A 25,382-nucleotide genomic window follows, 5' to 3' on the forward strand; every position below is an offset into this window, starting at 1 on the left:
CGTAAAAAAGTAAAAAAAAAAAAAAGAAAGAAAAGAAAAATGTGTTGGAAGGGCTGTGGGTGTTGGCGGGCGAGGCGAGAGGAGGAGGACGGCCCGCGGCCGTGGCCCGACGGCTGCGGGCCGATCGGGAAAACGGCGGAAGGCGATGGGGCGGCGGAGGTGCGTTTGTGCACGGCCGTCATCGCCGCACGACTCGGCTCGTGTGGCTGTGGCGCCGGCCGCGGTGGCCGGGCTGCCGCGGCGACGGTGTGGGAGTTTTGACGAAGGTTTGGCCATTGTGGCGGGTCGTCGGCTGGGGCTGTGGGGGCGGCATTTGGGCGGGGGCGGCGATTCTCGGCGGGCCGACCCAGGCTGTGGCGCGCGGTGGCTGCAGTTTGGCCGTGGTTTGCGGCGCCGCCGCGGCGACTGGTTGGCGACCGTGGTGTCGGTGTGTGTAGCCCCATCCTCGGTGGTTTGAATGGCGCGGGTGGTTGCGGCGCAGGTTGGGGGCTGCTCCGCGCAGGCTGTCGGACGTTGGGCGGTAGCAAGCGCGGGAGGCGCGGCGCGGCGGCGCGGCGGCGCGCCGAGTGGCGGCCGCTCTCTCGGCCGTCCGCGCCCGCCCGCGACACTGGCTGGGCCAGGCGCGTGCGCGGCTATTCTCTGCTGCGCGCCCCTCGCTGTTGTGCGTCGTCGAAGGAGAGAAGGAAGCGAAACCAAGGGGAAAAAAGAAAAGAGAACAAGCAAAAGATGGCAGACCAGGCGGCTACGAACGAGACTGCCGCGGCACCCGCCGCCACCGGCACTACGAAGAAGGCCAAGTCTGCGTCGTCTGCGAAGAAGCCGCGCGCCAAGCCTGCGCACCCGCGCACCTCTGAGATGGTGACGGCCGCCATCAAGAGTCTGAAGGAGCGCGGCGGGTCGTCGCTGCAGGCGATCAAGAAGTACATTGCCGCGCACTACAAGCTGGACGCGGAGAAGCTGGCGCCCTTTATCAAGAAGTACCTCAAGTCGGCCGTCGTGGCTGGCGAGCTGGTGCAGACGAAGGGGAAGGGCGCGTCGGGCTCTTTCAAGCTTGCCGGCGCCGGCGGCGGGGCGGCCGAGGGCGGCAAGGCTCGTGGTGGCGGCGGTGGTGCGAAGAAGAAGCGCGCCGCTCCGGCCAGCAAGGAGAAGAAGGGGGCCCGTGCGGCCGGCGCAAAGAAGGCTGGCGGCGTGAAGGCGGCGACCGGTCGGAAGGCGGGCGCCGCCAAGAAGGCGTCTGCGGCGTCGGCCGCTCCCGCGGGTGCGAAGAAGGCGGCTGCGGCCAAGCCGGCCAAGGCCAAGTCGCCGTCGAAGGCGAAGAAGGCCGCCAAGGTTCCGACGAAGAAGCCGAAGGCGCCGCGCCCGAAGAAGGCGACGGCGACGCCGTCTAAGGCGAAGGCTTCGCCCAAGAAGAAGAAGTAAAAAGGGCAGGGAAGGGTTGGCGGTTGACACCGTCGCCTGGTGGCCGGCGCGCAACCAGAGGCTGTCGCGCGGTCCCGGACAAAAACAAAAACGGCCCTTCTCAGGGCCATCAAAGCACGTCGGGAAGGTGTTGATTGTCGTGTCGTGGTCGGTCGGTTGCCTTGTTGTCTGTCTGTCTGTCTGTCTTGCTTGCTGGCGTTTGTTTGTTTCATGTGTGGATGGTGGTTGGATTGTGGGGTCGTTGGCGGGCGTGGGCGGCGGCGCGCGGTTGGTGTTACATAAAGTGTATTTTACTTTTATTGTTTTTACCTATTTATTTTGCGCCGCGTTTGTTTGTTTGTCTTGGTGGTGGTTTTGGAATAGTCTTTTTTGCTTTGCTTTGCTTTCCGGGCGTCACGTTTTGTGCCGTGGCCTGTGTGGGTGGCGCTATTGACGCTTGCGACTTGGTTCGGCCGGTGCGGTGCTTTTTTTTTTTTGGAAACGGCGGCGCCGGGCCGGGCCGGGGGTGGGACGACTGGACTGGAGAGTGAGTGGGGAACTAGTCGTTGCGACCGACAAAGTTTTGCTCGCGACGGAGAGACGTTAGTGGCCCTGAAAAGGGCCGTTTTGTTTGTTTGGCGGTGTGCGGGTTTAGGCGCGCTCGCCGCGGATGCGGCGCGCGAGCTGGATGTCCTTGGGCATGATGGTGACTCGCTTGGCGTGGATTGCGCACAGGTTGGTGTCTTCGAAGAGGCCGACGAGGTAGGCCTCGCTGGCCTCCTGCAGGGCCATGACTGCGGAGCTCTGGAAGCGCAGGTCGGTCTTGAAGTCCTGGGCGATCTCGCGCACTAGGCGCTGGAATGGCAGCTTGCGGATGAGCAGCTCTGTGCTCTTCTGGTAGCGCCTGATTTCTCGCAGGGCGACGGTGCCCGGCCTGTAGCGGTGGGGCTTCTTGACGCCGCCGGTGGCGGGCGCGCTCTTCCTCGCCGCCTTGGTGGCGAGCTGTTTGCGCGGCGCCTTTCCGCCGGTGGACTTGCGGGCCGTTTGCTTTGTCCGGGCCATGGCTACTGCGGATGCGGATGCGGATGCGGCGTGGAGGATATGCGTGCGCGACGGCGTCCGGTGCTGCCTTGACAACGGGCCCGCGCGTTTTTTTTTTTTTTTTTATTTTTTTTTTATTTTTTATTTTTTTTTTTTTTATACTTTTCATTCCCACACCTGAGGGGTGTTGGGCGGGCCACTTGAGAGCGTCTGGCTCTATTTGGCCTTAGCTTAACAATTTTATAGGTTTCTTTATTTTTCTTGACAATATACTTACAGCTATATCTTACATCTAATTACACATTTATATATATGTATGTATATATATTTTTTTCTGTTATACATTTACAGTTCACATTATCCATTTTGCGGATATTGACATTTTTGGTATTTCTTGTATATATATATATATATATATATATATATATATATATATATAGCAATTCGTATTTTTTTTAGTACAATTAATGATTACAATTGAGAATTAAAGATTAACAATGAAAATTGGGAATTAAGATAAAATTATAAAATTTATGACATAGGTGGCTGTGGAACATAATAAGATTAAGATTATGCGTGTTTCCGTGCAATGTGTAGCTTGCACGGGTTTGTGGGAGTTCACATTGGGTCAGGATCTGGGTCCAGTGCCAGAAGGTGCGATGGAGTTGGTGTCTCTTCTGCTATTACTAACATCTGTGCCGCAAGTTCGTGGTTGTGTATGGTGTCTGGTTGTGTTGTCAATATGTTATGTATTATTGTTCGTGGTGGATATGTGTATTTAAACTTAGGTTTGTTTTTATGTCTAGGTCTGTTTGTAAAGAGTTGTGTGAGGTCAGGGCGGCTTGTCAGTGTGCGTCTCCCATAGCGTGCGCGGAGAACGGCGAGTCTCGTCTGCAAGGGTGTGACCTTGGCTTCGTCGTAAGCTTCTTGTCTGGGGGTGGTGGGGGGGAGTCTTAGTGTGCTGCGTAAGATGCGTCTTTCCGTCTGATACAGTCTTTCTGCTTTTGCCTTCGACATACAGGCTAGGGGGGCCGCCGCATACTCGAAAAGGGGACGTACAAATGTTTTGTAGGTGTTGATAGCTGTTTTGTCGTTGCAGCCGCGGAATTTTCCCTGAACTCGTCTTATTAGGGACTGACGTTGCCTTGCCTTATTCAGTGTTTGCTTGACATGTTCGTCTAGGTTTAGGTACTTGTCCAGAGTCACTCCTAGGTACTTTGTTCTGTCGGTCAGGTGCAGTCTGGTTCCCCACAGCGTTAGTTTGATGTTTTCGGTATCATGTCTCGTCTTTTTGGGTATGTCGCGATGTCTGAAGAGGATTAACTGAGTTTTACTTGGGTTCGGTTTTATGCGCCATTTCTGCATCCACTGTTGTAGTTTGGTCAAGTATGTCGTTGTTTCTCGGTTGATTGTGACGGTTGAGGGTCCTGAGTTCCAGTAGGCTGTGTCGTCTGCATAGAGTTGTACTTGTTCATTTGGTCTGGTGGGGGTCGGTACGTCCGTGGTGTATAAGGAGTAGAGCAGGGGGGAGATTATTCCACCCTGCGCCACTCCCGCTTGTGGGGAGAAGGGGGATGATGTTTCGTCATTTACGTGTACTTTGGTGTGTCTGTCTTTAAGTAGGGAAAGTATGAGTCTAACGGTCTTAGGTGGAAACCCTAGTTTTAGTAGTTTGTACAGTAGTCCGTCGTGCCAAATCTTGTCGAATGCGCGCTCGATGTCTAAGAAGACAGCGAGAGTGCATTGTCCCAGGTTTTGGTGTCTGGTAATGTCTGTGGTCAGTCTTAGTAGGGGGTCGTTTGTTGAGTGTCTTTTCCTGAATCCTGACTGTAGGTGGGGGATTATTTGTAGTTTGTCTGTGTAGTTGGTCAGTCTGTCAGTGATTATTCTTTCGAATGTTTTTCTGAGTACGTCTATTAGGGATATGGGACGGTAGGATTTTGGGTCCGTTTTCGTTTTTCCCTGTTTATGTATCATTATGGTTTTAGTTTTCTTCCACGCTGTGGGGATGACTTCCTGCGTCATGCAGTAATTGTACATTAATGTCAGCAGGGGGACTATCGTTGAGAGGGGGCATTTCCTTAGGTGAATTCTTTGGATGCCGTTTTCGCCTGGGGCAGAGTTCTTGCCGGACATGATGGCATCGGCTACCTCGTTTTCTGTTATGTCCTTGAGTAGGTCGTGTTCGTTTTCAGAGGGCGCGGTGGGCATGTGGAGGAGGAGGGGGAGTTCGTCCGTGACTGTCTGTCGGAATTGATCGTCGAAGAGGTTGTCTCGGGGGAAACTGTGGGCATCTACCAGCACTTCTTTGAATGCCTCCGCAATTTCTTTGTCGTTGGTTGTGGGTGTGTTGTCAACTGTCAGCTTGAATTTCCTGTCTGTGTTTTGTCCTGTAAGTGTCTTGAATTTTGTCCAGAACTTGCGTCCTTGTCTGTGGTCAAGTTGTTTGCAAGTGTCGTCCCACTGTTTTTGGCGATGTTCTGAGACTTGTCGTTTTACTTTAGCGTTCAGCCTGTTCCATAGTGGTTTGAGTTCTGGATTATTTGTCCTTACTATTTCTGTGTGTAGTTGTCTTTTGCGTCTAATGAGTAGTAGTACGTCAGGTGGTAGATGAGGTTTCCAGTGCTCAACGGTCTTGGTGGGTATGGCTGTCTCAATGGCAGTTTTTATGGTGTCTACTATTCTGTCGTTTATTAAGTCTAGCTCTGAGTCGTTGGTGATCGTCAGTGGTGCCAGTAGTTCGTTGTTTATTGTCTTTTGGTATACTTTCCAGTCTGCTTTTGAGTATATTCGTATCGTTCTGGAGGTCTGTGGGGGAGGGGGAGGGTTGATGGCTGTAGTGCTGAAGAGGATAGGGAGGTGGTCGCTCGTAATGCTGTCTCCTACCGTCGCTGTGGTGAAAGTGTCAGTCAAGCTGGGACTATGTAGGATGTGGTCGGGAAGGGAGTTACCACCGTGTCCTATGAAAGTGTAGGTCGTCATCGGTAGTCTCGTCATGTTTTCTGTGGTCAGGAAGTCGAGGAGTGCCTCGCCGTTTCTATTGTTGCCAGTGTCCCCAAGGAGTTCATGTCTTGCGTTGAGGTCACCCATTACGATAAATTCTTGGAAGGTGGCTACATAACGGAGGAAGGCTCTCGGGATTTCTGAGCCTGGGGTGACGTAAAGGCAAACTATGAGTAATCGGCGGCGTCTGGGTCGTGGGACGGTGATCATTACCGCTTCAAGGTTATTGAATTGAATGGGGAGCGGGGTTTCTTGTGTCGCGAGAGATTTTTTTGCGAGTATTGCGACACCTCCCCTGCCATCTGGTCGATGTTTCACGTAGCAGTCATAGTCCCTGTTAATGTTGGTGTTGTGTGTCTCTTTGGTCCAGGTCTCGGCTACTCCGGCGATGTCTATGTTCTGTCTGGTTAGGGTGTCATTAAACATGGTTTTCTTGTTCCTGATGCCTCCTGCATTTACGAACATCAGGTTTGTGGTGTGCCTGTTGTGTCGTGTGTCCATAGTGCGTCTCGAGGGTGGGAGAGTTTCAGTCGGAGTCTTTATGATCTGAGTGACTGCGCGTACGAGCGGCGTGTTATGGTGGTCGTAACTTGTTGGCCGGTCTGGTTGTAGATTATGTCTTTGTCAAAAAAACGTTGGGCCACTTGTCTGACTGCATGTATTGCTTCATCTTTGCGCCCTTGGAATAGGTTTGTCAAAGTGAAGGTCATGGCCTTAAGGAAATCGTCAACGTTCAGGACTTCACCTTGTGAGGTGGGGGTGTCAGCGAGCTGAAGAGGCGCCTGAAGTGTCTCCTTTAAGGCTGTTGGAGGCCTCTCCTTACATCTGAAGGATCTCGCTGAGTGGGGTCCTCCGCAGTTTGCACAGGTCGGGGTGCATTGGTCGTCTGAGGGGCATACTGTCAGATGGTGGTTGCCGCCACATCGGCTGCATTTCGGGGTGGATGTGCAGTCCTTGGTGTGGTGATTGAATTGCTGGCATTTCTGGCACTGGATTGGTTGAGGTTTAGGGGGGTTAGAGGGCTCGACCCTGTGGTGTGATAAGAAGATGTGCACGCCATGCTCCAACATGTGGTCGATGTGGTTTTGGTTCTGTGAAACGACCCTGAACATCGGCCCATATCTCCCTGTTCTTCGGGACTTGATGCGCCAAGCTGCCTTAACCTCTAAACCCTGAAGTTTTAGCTCAGCTATGACATCGTCCTTATCAACGTCGAAGTAAACGTCTTTTATGACTGCGCTGAATGAAGGGGTTTTCGGTTTCAGAATAGGGCCAGCAATTGGCCGACTCGTCTTTCTCTCTACTGTAACCTTGGTAGGGAGAAATTGCCTTAGCGTCCTTTGCAGGTAGTTGACATCATAATGCCTATCTGAAGTTAGTTTCGCGGTCCTTCCGTCCCTGAAGACATTTAGGGAGCCGCTGAAGTCTCTGATGTGTTCCCTTATATGTAAGGACAGACTTTTGTTGGTCGAATTCTCAGGCAAATTTTTGAGAAAGTAAGTCACGATTGTTGGTGTTCTTCTCGCTACAGTATGCCTTTCCTGCTCGTTGTCCTCCTGACACCCGCTTTCGGGTGTGGCCGGTGCTGAATTTCTCCTGTGATGGGTTGCTGGAGACTGGGGACGCTGATGTAGCCTTCTCGGGTCTGATGGGTGGGGTGGGGTGGCAGTGTCGGTGTCTGATTTTCGCCTTCTTCTTCTGTGGCGTTGAACTGTCCAGCCCTCATTGTCGTCCTCTGCCGTGACTACGTCGCGAGAGTGATGGCTGGTGGCAGGGGACTCTGTGGGAGAGTCTGGTGAGTCTTGTGACTCGTGGACCGGAGGATCCTGTCTACCTATCTTCGCCATGTTGGTGGGTTGTAATGCAGTGTGCGGGCGGGATTGCTGCCTTGGGAGAGGATAGTTTACACCTCTCCTCGCGGGAATCCAGCCAATGACTGGGCCCTGAAGGAGCGCTTGCCCTAACAGAACTAGGGTGGAGCAGAGAGGGCCTCTGCGGCAGCGTGAGGGGTATATATTACCAGCTGCGCGCTCTGCGCTTTTGGGTGGTCCTCTTGGTCCGCGCGGCGAGAGGATGATGGTGATGGTGTGTGTGGCGGGTGGTACCTGCCAATTGCAACGCTGGGACTTTGACGACAGTTTTGCTTTTTACGAGACACAACAATTTGCTAGTCCCAGCGCATTGCAATCGAGTGGTCAGGCACCCATCAACTTGTTTTGGTGTGGTGAATCCCGCGCCGTGGTAGCCGGTTAGCGATTGCTGCGGCGGGGCTGCTCCGCCTCTCTAGGTGGAAGGGAGTTTAGACGTGGCCGTCCTCTCGCGGTGGTCGCCGGTCGGCGACTGCTGCCGGTGAGCTGCTGCGCCGCTCGACGTGGAGGGGGGGAAGCTGGAAGCCCCTCTCCGCTACTGCGCTGCCGCTCGGCCCGTCCGCTGCTGCTGCCCGTCCGTCGCTGCTGCGCTGCCGCTCCACCTTCCGCTACGGCGTCCCAGGCTCGAGTGGCCCGCGCGCCCCGGTGCTGCGCTTATATGCCCTCGGTGCGCGGTGGTGGGGGGAGGGGAGGGCGGGCCGCGGGGCCCCAGAGTCTATATAGGGGGGCGGCGCGCGCGCTGGGCGCCACCACGACGCAAGAGCGCACGCACTGCGGACGGACGCTCGCTCACACGGTGCTACTTCTTCGCTGGCACACGCTACGAACATGGCTCGAGGCGGAAGAGGAGGCAAGATTGCGGCTGCATTAGACTTCCTGGTCGCAGCGATCGGGAAGGCCCGCGGACGCAAACGACGCCCGAAGAAGCATCAGGAGCAGCAGTGCTTCAAGTGCCAGAAGTTGGGGCACATCGCGAAAGCCTGCAGGGGCACGGTAGCGTGCCTGAAGTGTGCTGAGGCGCACGACACACGTGCGTGCACCAAGCCACGTGGCGCGGCTGCCAAGTGCGCGAACTGCGGCGGCACGCACGCCGCAAACGCGCGCAGCTGCGCCTACCTAAAGGACTGCAGAGCCAAGAAGGCTGCTCAACAGGTAGAAGCGGCCCCCGGTAACAGGACGGCCGTCCCGCCCCCCCGCCCCGGCGGGGACGGTGGGCCGTGGCGAACTGAAGCCGAGACAGACAACGCACTGGCGTCCTTCCGTGCTGCCATCGCGGCCGAGAGGGCCGCCACGAAGGAGGAGCTCGTGGCAGTACACCGCCAGCTGCAACAGCTGCGCGAGGAGCTGCGAGTCCTGAAGAAGATGTCTGCACCCACCGCCGTTTCCACAGCGAGACGTCCGGCGGGGGTGGACGCGTCCACCCAAACGGAGCCCGCCGCGCCGCCTGCCAACGTGCCGGACTTCGCGGCGTCTCCTATGGACGTGGAGTCGCCTGCTCTCCCTCCTGACGGGGAGGACAAGATGCTGGCGCAGGACGAAGGGGCGCACAACGAGACTCCTCCAACTCCCGCGGCAACGACAGCATGCTTACCGCTTCCCATGGAGCAAAGTGTGCAACCTGTGCTGCGGAAGATCGCTGCGTCCCTTCGTGACGGGTCCTACCCGCACATGGACAACCCCTACCCCTTCACACCTCCCGATAGGCTGAAACCTTCCCTTCCCCACCAGCCATACGGACCAGTGAGGCAAAACCAGGTCCTCAGGAGGCTGGTATCAAAGAAGGACCTATATGTCATCAACAAGTACCCCGTCTTCACGCCCTCTGACTGGGAACACATTTTTGTGGTCTCAGGCGGGGGCGCGGAGACGGAGTCTTCGACGGGTCGCGAATCACCACCGCGAGACCCGACTGAGGCCGAGGAAACAATCCCACCATCACCTTTACTCTCTCCGGAAATAATGACATTCCTGAGACAACAACCACCCATCAATTTCGATTTACGAGCCTAAACCACTCGTAACCCCATAGGATGCAATGCATCCGAGAGGACGGTTCATCAAGATAGGACTCTCCGTTTTCAGAAAACCATTTTATCAGCAGGAATAGCGCTAGATCGCTTATACTGCCAACACTCGAGCATAGGACTGCTCGATAGTTATAGCGAGCGAGCGAGCGAGCGAGCGAGCGCTGGGCGCCACACACTGCCGACACACCTACAGTCGACAGAGTACACCTGGCCCTATATGCAGACGACACTGCCCTGTACTCCCGAAGCACCAACGCCAACCACCTGCAAAGGAGGCTGCAAAACGCCTGCAACACATTAACAGAATGGGCCACAAAGTGGAGACTAACCTTCAACGCCACCAAAACCCAAGCCATCCCGATAGGGAAAAAACAAATACGAGCAGACTACCAGCAAATCCAAGTCAGGGGCACCCCAGTCCCATGGGGGACAACAGCAAAATACCTGGGTGTCACAATCGATCGACGACTCACATGGGCCCCTCACATTGAAGAGGTCCGGAAGAAAGCACTCAACAAACTACAGGCGCTGTACCCAGTGATGAACCCAACGTCGACACTACCACCAAGAATCGGGGTAATACTATACCTCACGCAGGTGAGGCCCATCCTCGAATACGCCGCAGTTGTGTGGGGCAACGCCGCTGCAACCTCACTCAAAAAGCTGCAAACCGTGCAAAACCGCGCACTAAAACGTGCCCTAAAGCTGCCACACCGCTTTTCCACAGAAGAACTACACCGTATGGCGGAAGTCCCACAACTAACAAAGAGATTCCGACAGTCGGCGAGGAATTTCTACGAAAAGACGAGGGAATCCCCAAACCCCCTCATCCAGCAGCTGGGAAGAAAAGTACACCGCATGGCCACGACCAGATGGCCAGACCTACTACAGGTGGAGGACGAATAGATAACAATGCACATGCCTCCACCACCACCACCCTATCATTCATATCCATCACAGCACAGACAGCGATATTGTCCGCTGTAATCGTCCGAACTTTGTAAAGCCTAGAGCTACATGGACACCTCATATCCATCCTAGTGTAAGCACAAACCTCCCCCCCTAGGCATTAGTATCACATCACAACCAATCACTCACATCCATCCAAGCACAGACAGCGATATTGTCCGCTGTAAAGGTCCGACAATTGTAAAGCATCATGCTCTAAGGACCAACCACCTCATGCACATACTGGTACGTAAGGCCACATCAAAAAAAAAAAAAAAAAAAAAAAAACCGCTACTGCAAGTAGCACCCTATGAAAATCACAGCAGTAAGAAAACATCATCTATGCTTCCACAAAAATTATGTATATTATTTTATTCATATAATGTAAAGAATTTCTATGTTGAAGGCGAAGCAGGAATGCTAATACTTCACAGCCACCGAGGACATCACAGAAGTCTTCGTCGATGAGCTGCAGCGAGCTGGGCGCCACAACCGTAGCCGACTCGCTAGCGCCGGGTGAGGAGCTTGCCTTGCTTTCTGTTTTTTATATTATTGTGGTTGAGACGCTTGAAGAAGAAGAATGACAGGCCGCGGCAAGGGAGGAAAGGGGCTCGGCAAGGGTGGCGCCAAGCGGCACCGCAAGGTGTTGCGCGACAACATCCAGGGCATCACGAAGCCCGCGATCCGCCGCCTGGCGCGCAGGGGCGGCGTGAAGCGCATCTCTGGTCTGATCTACGAGGAGACGCGCGGAGTGCTGAAGGTGTTCCTGGAGAACGTGATCCGCGACGCGGTGACGTACACTGAGCACGCCAAGCGCAAGACTGTGACGGCCATGGACGTGGTGTACGCCCTGAAGAGGCAGGGGCGCACCCTGTACGGTTTCGGCGGTTAGGCGGTGTGAGACCGAAGGAAGGAAAGAGAGATTGAAAAACGGCCCTTTTCAGGGCCACCACAGTGTTCGGAAGTTGAAAAGTGCGAAAGAGTCTGTGTTGCTGGTTTTTCTTTTCCTTTTTAGTCTACTTGGCCTTTTAGTTTTGTTTGGAGTTTTTTTTGACGTGGTGTGCGGTGCGGTTGGGAGGGAAGGAAGCGTGCCCTTGCGTTGTGTGAGCTCCTTCCTTCCTTCCCCTCCCTCTTTGCTTGTATGCTTCTTGTCGGTGGATGGGCTGTGTGTTGCGGCGCGGCTGAGTGCCGAGGGGTTATTTTTGAGGTGTGTTGTTGTGCGCCACGTGTGCTGGTTAATGGTCGCGAGACTGTGCGTGCGTGGAGTGGAGTGGAGGAGGTGGCCAAGTACGTGTGTACAAGATGGCGGCGCCTGTGTGTGTAAGAAGGAAAAAAAAAAAAAAAAAAACCGTACACAGAAAGAGAGAGAGAGAGAGAGAGAGAAAAGTGGTGCGACGAACGACTGGAATTCTGCTTTGGACGTAGGTTTGTGTGGTGGCCCTGAAAAGGGCCGATTGTGTTTTGTTTTTTGAGCCGAGGCGGCAAATGGCGCGCTGCGTGCCAAGGGAGCACGCGGCGGTTGCCGATTGCGCTGTCTCTCTTTTAGGCCTTCTTCTCGGTCTTCTTTGGCAGCAGGACGGCCTGGATGTTGGGCAGGACACCTCCCTGTGCGATGGTGACGCCCGACAAGAGCTTGTTGAGCTCCTCGTCGTTGCGTATGGCGAGCTGCAGGTGGCGCGGGATGATGCGCGTCTTCTTGTTGTCGCGGGCCGCGTTTCCGGCCAGCTCGAGCACCTCAGCCGCGAGGTACTCCATGACGGCGGCGAGGTAGACGGGCGCCCCGGCGCCGACGCGCTCGGCGTAGTTTCCCTTGCGCAGGAGGCGGTGGATTCTGCCGACCGGGAACTGGAGCCCAGCCCTGCTTGAGCGGGACTTTGACTTGCCCTTGACTTTGCCTCCCTTTCCGCGTCCGGACATGGCGATGGGCTAGTTTGGAAAGAAGCGAGAAAGAAAAGCACAACGCCCCAAACGGTGCGAGCCGCAGCGAGTCGAGCAGCGGAGTGCGTGCCGGCGCCGCTTCGCTTCGCTTCTACCTTACGAGCTTTCCTTTGCTCGTGTAGGAGCAGGGTAAACAATATTTTGTTGTTCCTGCTAAGCCTGTGGATTTTGGTTCAGTGCCTGGCTGATTGAATCGTCCTATGGGGATGCAGTTGCATCCTGCCTGCTGAGGGTTGTTAGTCCCTCAGTAGGTCAGGCCAACGCGTGGTTGGCCTGTGGTGTATGTTTTGGCCCAGGTCCTGTATGAGCCGGTTTTCTGAGTTCTCGGCCTTGGCGTAGAACAGTCTTGCAGACTGTCTGAAACGGTCCCGCAGTTGCAGGATGCCGGTTTGTTCGTGTAGCAGAGTGGAGGAATATCTTCTTGGAAGGCGCAGGGCGAGCTTTAGGGCTCTGTTCTGCACCCTCTGCAGCGTGCCTATTTGAGTGTCGGCTGCCATGCCCCACACCACGGCTGCATACTCTAGTACTGGTCTGACCAGCGCTAGGTACAGGGTGATGCCGTGTTGGGGGGCCAGCGTCGACGTGGGGTTAAGCAGGGGGTACAGGGCGTGAAGTCGCCCTATAGCCTTGCTCCTAACTTCCTGGACATGTGGTCTCCATGTAAGCCTCTGGTCGAGTGTGACCCCGAGGTATTTGCCGGTTTTACTCCATGGCATGGGGCTTCCCATGATAGTAACCGGCGGCAAGTCAGGAGGCAGCAGTCTTCTAGTGAATACTACTGCCTGGCTCTTTGCAGCGTTCTGCTTGAGCCGCCACTTGGTTGACCACGCGCCCAGGGTGTCGCAGCCAATCTGGAGGAGGCGTCGCATTTCCCTCACGTTCATGCTCCGCACGAATAGCGCGGTGTCGTCAGCGTAGAGTGCTAACTTCACCGGCGCCACTCGTGGGGCATCCGCGGTGAAAATGGAGTACAGCAGGGGGCCAAGGACGGACCCCTGTGGCACTCCTGCTCGTATCAGCCTGTGGGTCGAGGTGCCATCATCTAGCCGGACGTGGAAAGTCCGGTCGGCCAGGTAGGAGCGGATGAGGACTCCGTGTGATGTCGGTACCCCATGCACAAAGAGTTTGTACACGAGGCCGTCGTGCCACACGGAGTCGAAGGCTCTGGAGACATCGAGGAACACCGCCCCAAGGTATTCCCTGGTCTCCAGGGCGCGCATGGCTTCTTCCACCAGCCGCAGAAGCTGGTGGGTGGTGGAGTGACCGCTCCTGAATCCGAACTGTTCGTCTGGGATGATGCCCTCGACCATCACATGTCGGAGTAGCCTCTTGGCGTACAGACGCTCGAACACCTTGGAGAGGGACGAGAGGAGGCTGATTGGCCTGTAGTTTTCAGCCTGCCGAGCATCCTTATTTGCTTTGGGTATGGCTACCACCTCTGCGTGTTTCCACTCAGAGGGGTAGATCCCAGAGCGGAGGACCTGGTTGAAGATGCCTATAAGGAGCTGGTAGGCCCCTTCCGGCAAGTTCTTAAGCAGGTGATTGTTGACGCCGTCGGCGCCTCCCGCCTTTTTGGTGTTGAGCGTCTGTATCTGTTCTGCCACTTCCTCCTCCGAGATGGGGTCGATCCTGTCGCCTTCTTCTCTCGCTGCTAGGAAGATGGGGAGCTCTTCCTCCACTCTGGCAATGTGGGCCACATCGAGATTGTCATCCACTGGGGTGAACGACGACTCGAAGTGGTCGGCCAACAATCCTGCTTTCCCATCTGGACTGCAGACGACCATCTGCCCAGCCTGCAGCGGTGGGACTCGCTGCCGCCGGCGCAGGAAGGACTTGACGACTCGCCAAGCGCTGCCGTCCTGTGGGTTAAGGGTGGCAACTAGGTCGGCCCAGTCGTGGTTTCTATGTTCCTCAACCGCCGCCTTGATCTCCCTCCTCATCCTGTTTAGGAGGCGTTTGGTGGCAGGTTGTCGCGTGAGTTGCCATTCACGGAACACTCTGTTCTTCTCCCGTATGGTCTCTCGTATGTGCAATGGGAGACTACGGGCGAAATCCTTTGGCTGGCGTGGGGGAGGAGGTGACGCTTCTTCTGCTGCAAGTAGCAGCTGGCGGTTGAGGTATCGTAGTACATTGTCTACCCCCACTTCCGTAGGGTCTGGGGCATCTGAAAGAAGTTCCAGGACATTCTCCTGAAACCTTTCGCCATCCATTCGGTGGAAGTTCCTACGACGGGGTGGGAGGGTGGCTCCCCTTACGTCGATGTCGTAGACCACTGGTAGGTGGTCTGACGACAGTGCACACCGAGTGGTGGCGGTCATGTAGTTCCCGATGCCCTTAATAAGGGCGATATCGAGAACATCTGACTGCCCTCGGTGTGGATAGATGGTGTGGTCCTGAGGTCCGAGCGCTATGGCGCCATTGCGGAGGGCGGCACGGAGGAGTCGACGACCGCTGACATTGGTAAGACGGGAGTTCCACTCCGTGTGCTTAGCGTTAAAGTCGCCAGCCAGGAACACCCGTCCCCCGATCGTTAGTAGCGTGTCAAAGTCTGCCTCCAGGAGATTGCCGCGTGGCGGCCTGTAGGCGGCCACGAAGGTGATCTGTCCCACCATGGAGGAGACATTGACCCCTGTGGCTTCAAGGGTTGCCAGGGCTGGGAGATGGATCTGGTGGTGTCGTAGGGAGGTCCTGATATATATGGCAGTTCCTCCTCCGGCAGTTGGTCTGTCGTGGCGGTAGCATGCGTAGTTCGCTACCTTTACATGGACTCCTGGTTTCAGGTGAGTCTCGCACACTAGACACAGGTCGACTGCCTCGTCCTGTATAAATTGGCGAAACTCACCTTGTTGTTTTACCAGTCCATTTGCGTTGAATACACATACCGATAGACCATGGATCTGCTGTCTAGCCATGGTGAGTTGCTGAGGGAACGGTGACGGCCTGGAGGGCCCCCGTTACTGCCGTGACGAGTACTGGCAGTTGGGTGAGTAGGGTGTTGAGTGAGCGTAGTAGCTCACCCAGACTGGTTGCGTCGGTACCTGGAGAAGTTGTGGCTGTGTGGGTGGGCGCCGGGGAGGCAGCTACGGCTTGCGGCTGTGACGCCACTACCGGTCGCCGCATGGGGCGTTCCGCACTTTGCAGTGGGATGCTGGTGGTGGGGGGCACTTGGCGATGTCCACACGCTGAGCTGTTGGACAAGGGCAAGTCCGGAATTCCAGAGTCCTCTGGAACAGTGGGGTTGGTCTCTGCATTTTGGAGATGGAGCAGAGAGTTCTGTGCTTGCTGGCGCGATGGGATGGCAGTTGTCCCCTTGGCAGCGGCTGCGTAGTTGGTGCCTGACTGTGCTTTGCGCGAGGGGGGCTTTTTGCCTTGGGGTCTGCTTGTTCGCTTAAATATCGTGCAGCCCCTGTAGCTTGCCACATGTGGCTCACCACAGTTACAACACTGCGGGGATTCTTCCCTCTTTTTCGCGCAATCCCGGCTTTGGTGTTCTCCTGCACATTTGACACAGCGGGATGGCATGCTGCAGTAGTATGCGACATGATCCAGGCCCTGGCATGAGTAACACTGGGCCCTTCTACGTTTTGCGCGTAGTGGCTCGACCGCCACCGTCACCCGCGCTACCCTCTCTACCTGGAATATTTTCCTGTTATCCAGGTTGTCAGGGAGGATAGCCAGGAACAGTGGCATATCTCGCTTGGTCCGCGGTGACTTCATGAGTGTCACTGAGCTGACTGGGTAACCCATGGCAACCAGTTCTTCTTTGAGGTGATCTGTCGCCATCTTCATTGGTAGGTGGCGAAGGACCACCTTTAGTTGTTTCTGGGGGTCGGCGTTGTGGGTGAAGCATTTGAGCTTCTCCTGCGCGATGACATTCATGGCTCGACGGTAGTCGTCCATCGAGCGGACAGTTGTTCTCAGCAGATCGGGTCCCTGAGTCTTAACAGAGAGGGAGGGGACGTCTTTAAACAACTGTAGGAAGGAGTTGTAGTCCTCCTTCCACTGGATTGTGATCGGAGGCGGTGCAGGCGCTTGCTTTATGGGCACCTGCCCTGTCTCTGTGTCCTCATTGTCGTCTTGGACAGCAGCGAAGGAGTTAGTCGTCTGCAGAGGCGTCACGGTTTCGAGCATCTTTGCCCGAGCCGTGTGTCTCCGCTTAGGGACGACGAACTCGCCCTCTTCTTCTTGGGCGGCCTCCTCGTCTTTGGCGCCCTCTGGCGCGTGTTGTTTCTTCTTCTGGGTCAGCCTGTGGACAGAAGAAAGCGCGCTTGCTGGTGGTTCGTCCTCGTCCGTCGTCGCTGGCCTCTTGCGAGACGGCAGCGCGACGTCCATTGCTTCTTCATGTAGAAGAAGCTGTTCCAGGTTCGCTTCTGGAATCGTTGTGACCTTTTGTGCTGTGGACGGCAGGTCAGCAGCCTCTTGATTGGTCTGGACCGGAGAGGGGGCCGACAGAACATTGGTTGTTTGGGGAACCAAGCCTGGCGGCACTGCTCCCTTCAGGGCCGCCTCCGGCAGGGCAGTGTCCTCTTGATTGGACACGCCTGGCAGGGCTCCTGACGGTAAACAGACCTCTTCTTTGGCTGTGCCTGGCGACGTAGCGGCAAGTTCGAATTTTTTAAACCGCTCGTAAGCCTTCTCTGCAGCCTCTCTTTCAGAGGCTGTGGCGGCTTTGGCCATTCTGTTCATTATGGCGAACAGTTGTAGCCCGGTTAGCGGGACATATCCTGGGGGTGCAGCGGAGGGAACGACCGTGGTCGTGGCCTCGTTTACTGCAGGTCGCGGGGCAGGTGCAGCCGCCGCCTGAGCGTGCTCAGACGGGGTGGCAGCCGCCGTGTCAGTCATTTGTGCTTCCATGCGGAAGGCCGAAGAGGAAGAGACAGAGTCTAAACGAGTGACCGCGGACTGGTCCCACGTGAAGGGGGTCCTGGCTCACAGCGTGCCCTATCGGTCCCTAAGCGCAATACAAATTGATCCTGATCAATTTGTATTGCAGCTGAAATAACGTGGAACACGTCAATATTGCTGCTAGCGCACTCGCGAACGAGTCGTTAGCTGTAGCAGTTCGCTGTTGCTTCCGCCACGTGGCCGCCGTCGACCAGCGTGCCTTCACAAAGGCGCGCGGACAAAGGCGCACGAGGACAAAGGCGCGAGCGAGACAATGCGCAGCGGCGAGCCCGAGCGACCTGACGCTACGGAGGCTCAGCGCAGAGTGTCGTGCCGGCGCCGGCGGGGTGGGGGTCCTTTATGGGCTCGGGTGCGGCGGCCGGTTGCGCGCGCGCCCCATTGGTCGGCGGCCGCAGCAGGGCGAGCTGGTAAAGGTGCGGCGTCGGCGTGCGGCGGGTGCCACTGTGTGGGGAGACGCTGACTGGAGCGGAGCGCTTGACTGACTGACTGCGCGTGCCTGCCTGCCTGTTTGTTCGTGATGCCGCCCAAGACTAGCGGGAAAGCCGCCAAGAAGGCTGGCAAGGCGCAGAAGAACATTTCGAAGGGCGACAAGAAGAAGAAGCGCAAGAGGAAGGAGAGCTATGCCATCTACATCTACAAGGTGCTGAAGCAGGTGCACCCTGACACGGGCATCTCTTCGAAGGCGATGAGCATCATGAACAGCTTCGTGAACGACATTTTCGAGCGCATTGCGGCCGAGGCTTCTCGCCTGGCGCACTACAACAAGCGCTCGACCATCACGTCCCGCGAGATCCAGACCGCTGTGCGGCTCTTGCTGCCTGGCGAGCTGGCCAAGCACGCGGTGAGCGAGGGCACGAAGGCGGTGACCAAGTACACGAGCTCCAAGTAAGGAGGTGGCTCTTGGAAATGGGAGGCTCGTCCGCGGCGCGGCGAAGAAAAGAAAAAAAAAACGGCCCTTTTCAGGGCCACCAAAATGCCTTTGCGGGAAGGGCGGAATTGTTGTTGTTGTTGTTGTTGTGAGCGGGTGGACGGGCGGCACAGCTGTAGCTGTAGCTTGTGGTGTGGTGCGGCGCCGGCGCCTTTGGTTTTGGTGTGACGTTGGGATACGCACTTTAGCCACAGCCGGGTCGTGGGCGTGGGTGTTTCGAGACGTGTTGGTGTTAGGGGGGCGGATCGCTGGAGTTGGCTTGTTTGATATATTTTTTTTTTTTTTTGTCCCCTTTGTATGGTATGGCCGGAGGTGTGGAACGGAAAGCAAACCGCGACTGTCGGATGTCACACCGTTGGTGGCGAGGGTGAGAAACACGTTGCCGCCTACAGCTGCTTCTACGCCGAGCGGGTGCGTTAAGTTAGTTGGTTGGTTGGGCGACGTAAAAGTGGAGCGTGGAGGTGTGTGTGAACGTGAGGTGACACGCATTGCATTGTATTGTATTTGTACGCGCGAGGTGAGTTAGGAGACCACGCGCCACGACGTACGGTGCCCTCTTTCGACCTGACGTCTGACGTCTGGTTTTTGTTTGTGGAGGCGGTGTCGTCATTCTGGATGTACGTGTATTTTCCGCTCAGTTGAGTGAGGTGACGCGAGACGACGGCGTCGGTGGTGTTTTTGTTTTGTTGTTGGCGCCCCGGGGATGAAGAGGGGCACCCGACGGTAACGAGAGGTTGCACTTTGTGATCGGTCGAATGTCCGGGGAGCGAGGAATAGGGTGGGGGGTTGAAAAGAAACGCCAGTGTAGGGCAACGGGACGGTGAACGTTCCCGTGGTGTCGGAGGTGTGCAGTGGGGGGGAGGAAAAAAAAAAAAAAAGCGCGTAACGGCGCGGCTGCCGTGGTGGAAACGTTCTCTCCAACTGTGGTGGTGTCCCCTGTGTGTTTTGTTGTTCTCTATATCGTGTGTCCCCTCGCACAAGACGCTCTCTGGGCGGGTTTGATTCATTCATTTTTGCATTGTCACGTAGCGTAGAATGGTGGAATGCGCAAGAGTTGAGTGAGACTGGCGACGGTATATGGTCTGAGCAGCGTCAGCTGCACTGCACTCCCCGGAAAAGAATCTTGGATGCCGTGCTAACTGAAATTTGGTGGACGGGGTTCTCAAGGCCTGTTTTCCTATTTTGTTGTCTGTCTCTAGTTAAGATGGTGAAATGACGTCGAAGAAGCAGTATTGTGCTCACAGAAACGGAAACAAACTGTTATGGAAATGCCCTAGTTTGATGAAAGGAAATGTGTGTTGAATATACAGGATGGTAAAGACCAAGTGCGTTGAAAGAAACGTTGTGAAGGAACGAACGTTCCCTGAATTGGTTTCTTTTTGTTCCCGAGTTGTGTACAATGGACGACGGTTGTGCCATATCGCAGCATTGCATCATCCCCAGGTTTTATTTCAATTGAGCGATAAAAAAAGGAAAAAGAGAAGAACAAGAACACTATCGAAATGGTCTATGGTGTGTGACCCACAATTGTTGTCTTTAAATCACTTACCCAACCATGTCGTAAATATATTTTTTTTTTTTTTTTTTTTTTTTACAGTGGCTGCCCAATGACCTAGATATAACAGAGAGAGAGAGAAACACATGGCGTGTCAGATGTTTGTTTTGTTTTCTTTTCCCCCCCCCCGTCAAGTGGCAAATGCGAACACCGTGAGCTGTAATTGACGATCGACACTAGTATGGCGCGAAAAGGGGGTGCGACGTGTGCAGTTGTGGGTGAAACTTTGGGTGATGGGCTGTCATGCGGCATCGCGTGCGTTCGTTACCCCTCGGCGGCGGCGCCGCAGCTCCGTCCAGCTCGCGCTCTCGGAAACAACCCTCTCGTAATGCCGCGTCTCCTCCGTCACTGCAATTTTCAAAGGGAAACCTGTGTGGCCGGTGGGGGTGTGTCAACCGTTGGCCTCAAGCTCCGCCGACAAAAAGTGTTGAGTGTATCCAGTGTGAGAGAGGTTGACGCTTTTCGTGGTGTGTGTGTGGCAATGTTTTGAAAAGTTTGCAACGTACGTTAAGAAGTGTTGACGCTGAAACTTGCGGGCTGTGTGGCCCTGGTGGTTGGCTGGCTGGAGACGCGGGCGTGTCCAGTCGGTCGGTTGTTGTGGCTGAAAGGTACGTATACGGTTCCGCCGTCCCGTCGGAACTGCGTCTGTCTGGAAGGTATGACGTGACGTGCAGTTTTTATTAGGTCAGCCTTGTTGTGTATTGTTCCATTTGTTGCTCACTCGTCACCCGTATTTGGTGTGGCGATGTATGTGGACGTACTGCTGGATCAGTGTCAGGGTTTCCGTGGGAGGTGTTGGTTGGGTTGGATTTGCCTGACACGGCTGAGTCCGCAATTGGCCTGCCGTTCGTTGATGTGATATGTGGGTTCTGAGGAAGAGATAGTTGCCCTGCCCTGCCCTGCCCTGCCCTTTCTTTCGCGTTCGTGTGTGCCCCCCTTGTTGTGTAGTGTGGGTTGAACATGGTTCTTTACCGAGTGGGGGGGGAATGGGATGGACGGATCCGTTGCTGTTGCTGTCACCGTCAAGACAACGCACGCACGCACGCACGCACGCACGCACGCACCCCTGTCCTACGAGAAGGTGTGTCAACCGGGGTTTCGGTAGTCGTGTGTGTAGGGGACGGGGAGAAGCAAAGTGGAGAGTGCGGCACGGGCAGAGAGTGGAATTGGGGCGCGTTGATGTTGGGAAACATCCCCCAAGGGTTGCGGGATGATGTGGCGGTGAGAGCGGGGGGCGGGGGAGAAAAGAAAAGCGAAAAAGAACTAAGGAAGAGGAGGAGGCGTGCGTGTGCGCAGTGGCGGGGCCCCAAAGACCTGTCGTGTGGTGTCGGCCGAACGCGAGCGCGAACGCGTGTGCGGGGCAGCGTCGGCACGGAGAGAGAGAGAGAGAGAGCGAGCTGGTCTGATGGGTATTTTTTTTACCCCCTGTACTCGAAGGACCGGATCTGTCCTTGATCCCTGCCTTCTGTCTGATTATGTTGGGTAACAAAATGATGGGATGATAGGGTCTCTTGGGTGTGTGTAGATGTTTGTTGTTTGAGTGAGTGTTATGGTGTTTGTATTTTATTTTTGTTTATCATGGTATGTTGTAGTTTGTGGTGTTTTGTCGTGATGGGAAATGTCGTTCTTGGGTCAGGTGGATTTTGTCCCAGATTTCTGATGAGTGGGTGGTTCGAATCCGTGGTTTGGTGGAAAAAAAAAAAAAAAAAAAAAAAAACTTTATGGATTTATCTTTGGATGATTTCCGGGATTTTGAGTATGTTATGGTTTGTGTATATGTCTCGGTTTGTCTGGTACCGGCCGGCATCAGCAGCAATTCTGAAGTATTTGTTGTGCACCCTTTTTTTTTACTCTTGTTATGTTGGTGTCTGCGGCCATTGACCAGATTTTCAGAGCCGTAAGTGATGGCTGGTTCCTATGACGGTTTTGAAGATTTTCTTTTTGGCGCGCATATTTATTCTGTTTCCTTTGATGATTGGGTACAGTCTGAATATTGCTGCTGCAGCCTTGTTACAAACGTGTGTAACATGGTCTCTAAATGTCAACCTCTTGTCCAGCTTGATGCCTAGATACTTTATTGTGCCTGACCATGGAAGATTGTTATTTCTGAGGCGTATATGCAGGTTAGGAGGTATTCTTTTTGAATGTGAATCGTATTGTATTGCTTGGGTTTTCTCCGCGTTTATTGTTTTTTTCTTTTGTTTCCATTGGTTAGCCCATTTCTGGATGGATTGTAGGTGTTGCTCTATTTTTGTGACTCTATATTGCAGGTTAGAACTGCTGCGGTAGACTGCAGTGTCGTCTGCAAATAGTGACAAGTGTCCTCCCAGCTGTTTGTTTGTGTATATTGAGTAGAGAATGGGCCCCAGCACTGAGCCTTGCGGGACTCCAGCCTCTATGGATCTAGTGTTACTTGCCGCTCCTGGTACATGGACATAGAATGCTCTGTTGCGGAGAAAAGAAGCAATAATGTGGATGGGGCAGTTGTACTGGTGGAGCTTGTAGATAAGGCGTTATCCGAATGCTTTTCCAATGTCAAGCAGGACTGCTCCAGTACTGTGTCTAATGTTTCTGGCCTGACATATGTGCTCGACTAGTCTGGTCACCTGGTGGGTGGTGCTGTGTTCTTCGCGGAATCGGAATTGTTGTGCGATGATTATGTTGTTATCCTTTAAGAATTGAATTTCTTCAGTTCAGTTTGAATGAGCTTTCCGAGGACCTTTCCAAGGAAGTTGGCCTATAGTTTTGCGGAAATAATAAGTCCTTGTTTGGCTTTGGTAATGTGATGACTCGGGCCTGTTTCCAAGTAGTTTAGTCTGAAGCAAGCATTATATATTGATGTTAGATAGATAATTGATAGTTGCTGGAGGTAGGTGATGTAGTAGTTGCGGTTTGATGGAATCTGGGCCTGATGCCTTCTTAGGATGTGTGTATGTTTGTGATGTGATAAGATACGGGGGTTTCTGCGTTTATTGGATTGTGAAAGATGTTCTGATCGGGGCACTTAGGATGCGGTTTTACCCTTCTGAGTACCATTTCCTGGTGGTCACCAGTTTCGTCATCTACCGCTTCTGGTGCTTGGAATTGCCTTTTCTAGTGAATCCGCCAGTGCTTCAGCTCGGTCTGTGGGGTCGTTCCTTCCCCATGTAGATGTAGATGTTTCGTGTTTAGTTTACGAGTTTTAAGAAATTTCCAGAATTTTTCCTGGTCCCTTTCTGCTTCTCGTAACGTTTCCTCCCACGCCTCGCTACGGTGGTTTTCGGAGCTCTCTTTTTGATCCTCCCGGCCAATTGCTCTGATTTTCGTCGGTCGGCTGGGTCCCTGTAGTTTCTGGCGCGCGCGGGCTGCGGTTGGCGCCTTTGGTGGCAACGGCCGGGGCAAGCAGCGGTGTGTGGTGTGGTGCGGGGCGGGCAGGGGCAGGGGCAGTGGCAGTGGCAGTGGTGGTTGACGGATGGCCTGGGGGCCGAAAAACGGGCCGGCCGGCGGACGGCGGACGGATGTTGAGAGAGGCGGCGCGCACGCGTCTCGCGCGGACACAGGCGCCACAGCGTTGATTGGAAGGAGGTGCGGTGCGGGGATGGGCCCAGGAAAAAAGACGGTCGTGGCCCCTGTCTTGGGTGCGTGTCGACGTCAGCACCGTCGGTGTGGTGTGGTGTGGTGTGGTGTGGGCAGGGAGGGGGGGAAAAGCGGGCTGCGGGCTGCGGGCTGCGGGCTGCGGAGGGAATGGTGGTGGGGAGTAGGCACACATGTGGGCGGGCGCAAAATCGGCCGGTGCCCGTAAACCGCGGCGGGATATTGGGTGGAAAAGAGGGAAATTGTAGAAAGGAAAACAAGCGGAGGGGGCGAATATGGTGTGGTGGGGGGACGGGCGGGGGCGAGGCGACAGCTTGCTTTTTCTTTTTCATTTTATTCTGTTGTAGTGTTTTTGTTTTTTTGTTTTTTTGCGTGTGTGTGGCCTCGGAGAGGCTGGTCTTGTCTGGCTTACGCTTTGGGTGCGTGTGTTGGTACTTTTTCGTTTTTTCTTGTTCTGCAGAGCAGGGGCGGGGCGGTGGGAACGGCTGGCTGGCTGTGCCCAGAGGAGGAGGAGACGCTGGCGGCGGGCCCGGCTCCTGGGGCTGCTGTTGCATGCGCTGTGCAAAGAAAGGAAGAGTGGGTTTGTTTGGCTGGTGAAGTGCATTATTTAAGTGTGGGCTTGCCGGCCTGGCTCCGATGCGCAGGTAGATAGATGCCGGCGGCGACCGCAGGCAGGCGCGTTGTGTGTACAGAGGGACGAGCCATGTGTTTTGCAAGCAGGACGTGGCGTGCCGAGTGGAGAGGAGGCGGCGGCTCGGCTCGGCTCGGTTCGGCCCGGCCCGGCCCGGCCCGGCCCGGCGGTGCCGCGCTGTTGTCGCGGACGTGAGCGCCCCCTGGCGGGCGGGTGGTTGGCGGCGGCGTGGTGGACGCGTGTGGCAGTTGTGTGCACGGGTTGCTTGGGCGAGTGAGCAGTGGCTGGCGGTGTTGGCGCGTCGTCGGGGAGGTACGTGTTGCGGCCGCGTCTGCTGCGCGCTGCGTCGTTGTGTCGACTGTGTGTGGGCGTGGGCACGTGTGCTCTGCCGAGGGCGTCGTAAGAAAGTGGGTCGCGGTGTGCGTGCGTAGCCCGTGATGATGTATTGTGCGTCGCGTCGTTGTGTGCGAAACGGATGCCGAGAGGTGTGTGGTAAGTGCGAAGCGCGAATGTGCGGCGTTTGGCGGTTTCGGTGTGTTTTCTGTTTTTGCGGCGTGAGAGTGGGGCTGGCTGGCTGGCTGGCTGGCTGGCTGTTGTTGGTTGCCTTGTGTGTGTAGGTTGATGGCGCGACGCGGAGGGGACGCCGTTTGCTGCGTGCCTTGCCTCGCGTGTGTTGGCGCGCCGTGCATGTGTTTGGGTCGTGGGGGCGGTGTTTTTGTTTGTATTTGGATTTTCACTTTTTGGCGTGTTGTGTCGTGTATGGCAAGGGCGAGAGGAGTAGTGCGGTAGTGGTAGTGCAGTAGTGTCGTTGCGGCACGGGCGTCTGGTGGGGCTGTGCGTCGTGGCGGGGAAGGTGTGTAGGTTGCGGCGATGCGGCGAGCCCAGCCCGTCGTTTGACGGTGTGCCGGGTGAGTTGCGCTGCGAATCGAGTGTGGCGGGAAGGGAGCTGCGTGGCGCCTGCGTCCGTTGGCAGCAGGGGCTGTGCTTTTGAGAGTTTGTTTGATTTCGGGACGACGACGACGACGACGACGACGACGACTGGTTGGTTGGTTGGTGGGTGGGGTGGCGTGCGCGTTTGTCGTACTGGGCGAGTCGATTGCCTGCCGGCTGGCGAAAGGTGCGCCGCCGCCCGTCTCGCGCTCTGTGTTTTTTTTTTTTTCTCTCTGTGTGTGTCGGCTGCGTTTTGTTTGCGGTGCGCGCGAAAACGGTGGTGCCGAAAGTGTGCCGGCGTGGCGTTGCGACCGCGACGGCGACCGCGACGAGCCGCGGGCGCGGCATTTGGCTGGTGTTGCGTGAAGAGCGGCTGTGTACGGGTAGTGGCTGTAGCCGTACGTGTACGTGCATCCGGCCCGGCCGCCAGCCCAGCCCAGCCCAGCCCAGCCCAGCCGAGTCGGGTGAGCGGAGGCCGACACGTGGTGGTGCTCTGTGCTCTCTCGGCTCGGGGGGGTTTGTGTGTGTGCGTGCGTGTCTCGTTCGCTCTCCGGAATCTGCTTGTTCTGCTGATCCCCGCCTGTCGGCGTCGTTTATTTTTACTTATTTATTTTTTACCTGTTGTTTGTTTTTCGAC

The 25,382-nt window shown here is 55.5% G+C and overlaps 1 protein-coding gene across 1 annotated transcript in view; it reads right to left on the reverse strand.

Annotated features, from left to right (window-relative positions):
• Positions 1–15,327: 15,327 nt before the first annotated feature.
• Positions 15,328–25,382, reverse strand: part of LOC126285039 (uncharacterized) — a 38,516-nt gene continuing 28,461 nt past the window's right edge. The window contains exons 2-3 of the mRNA XM_049984362.1: positions 16,097–17,147; positions 15,328–15,468 (exon numbers count right to left, since the gene is read on the reverse strand). Coding sequence (XP_049840319.1) covers positions 15,328–15,468; positions 16,097–17,147 — 1,192 coding nt within the window. The remainder of the gene's footprint in view (positions 15,469–16,096; positions 17,148–25,382) is intronic.

This window comes from Schistocerca gregaria, chromosome 8, assembly GCF_023897955.1.
Source record: "Schistocerca gregaria isolate iqSchGreg1 chromosome 8, iqSchGreg1.2, whole genome shotgun sequence".
NCBI lineage: Eukaryota > Metazoa > Arthropoda > Insecta > Orthoptera > Acrididae > Schistocerca > Schistocerca gregaria.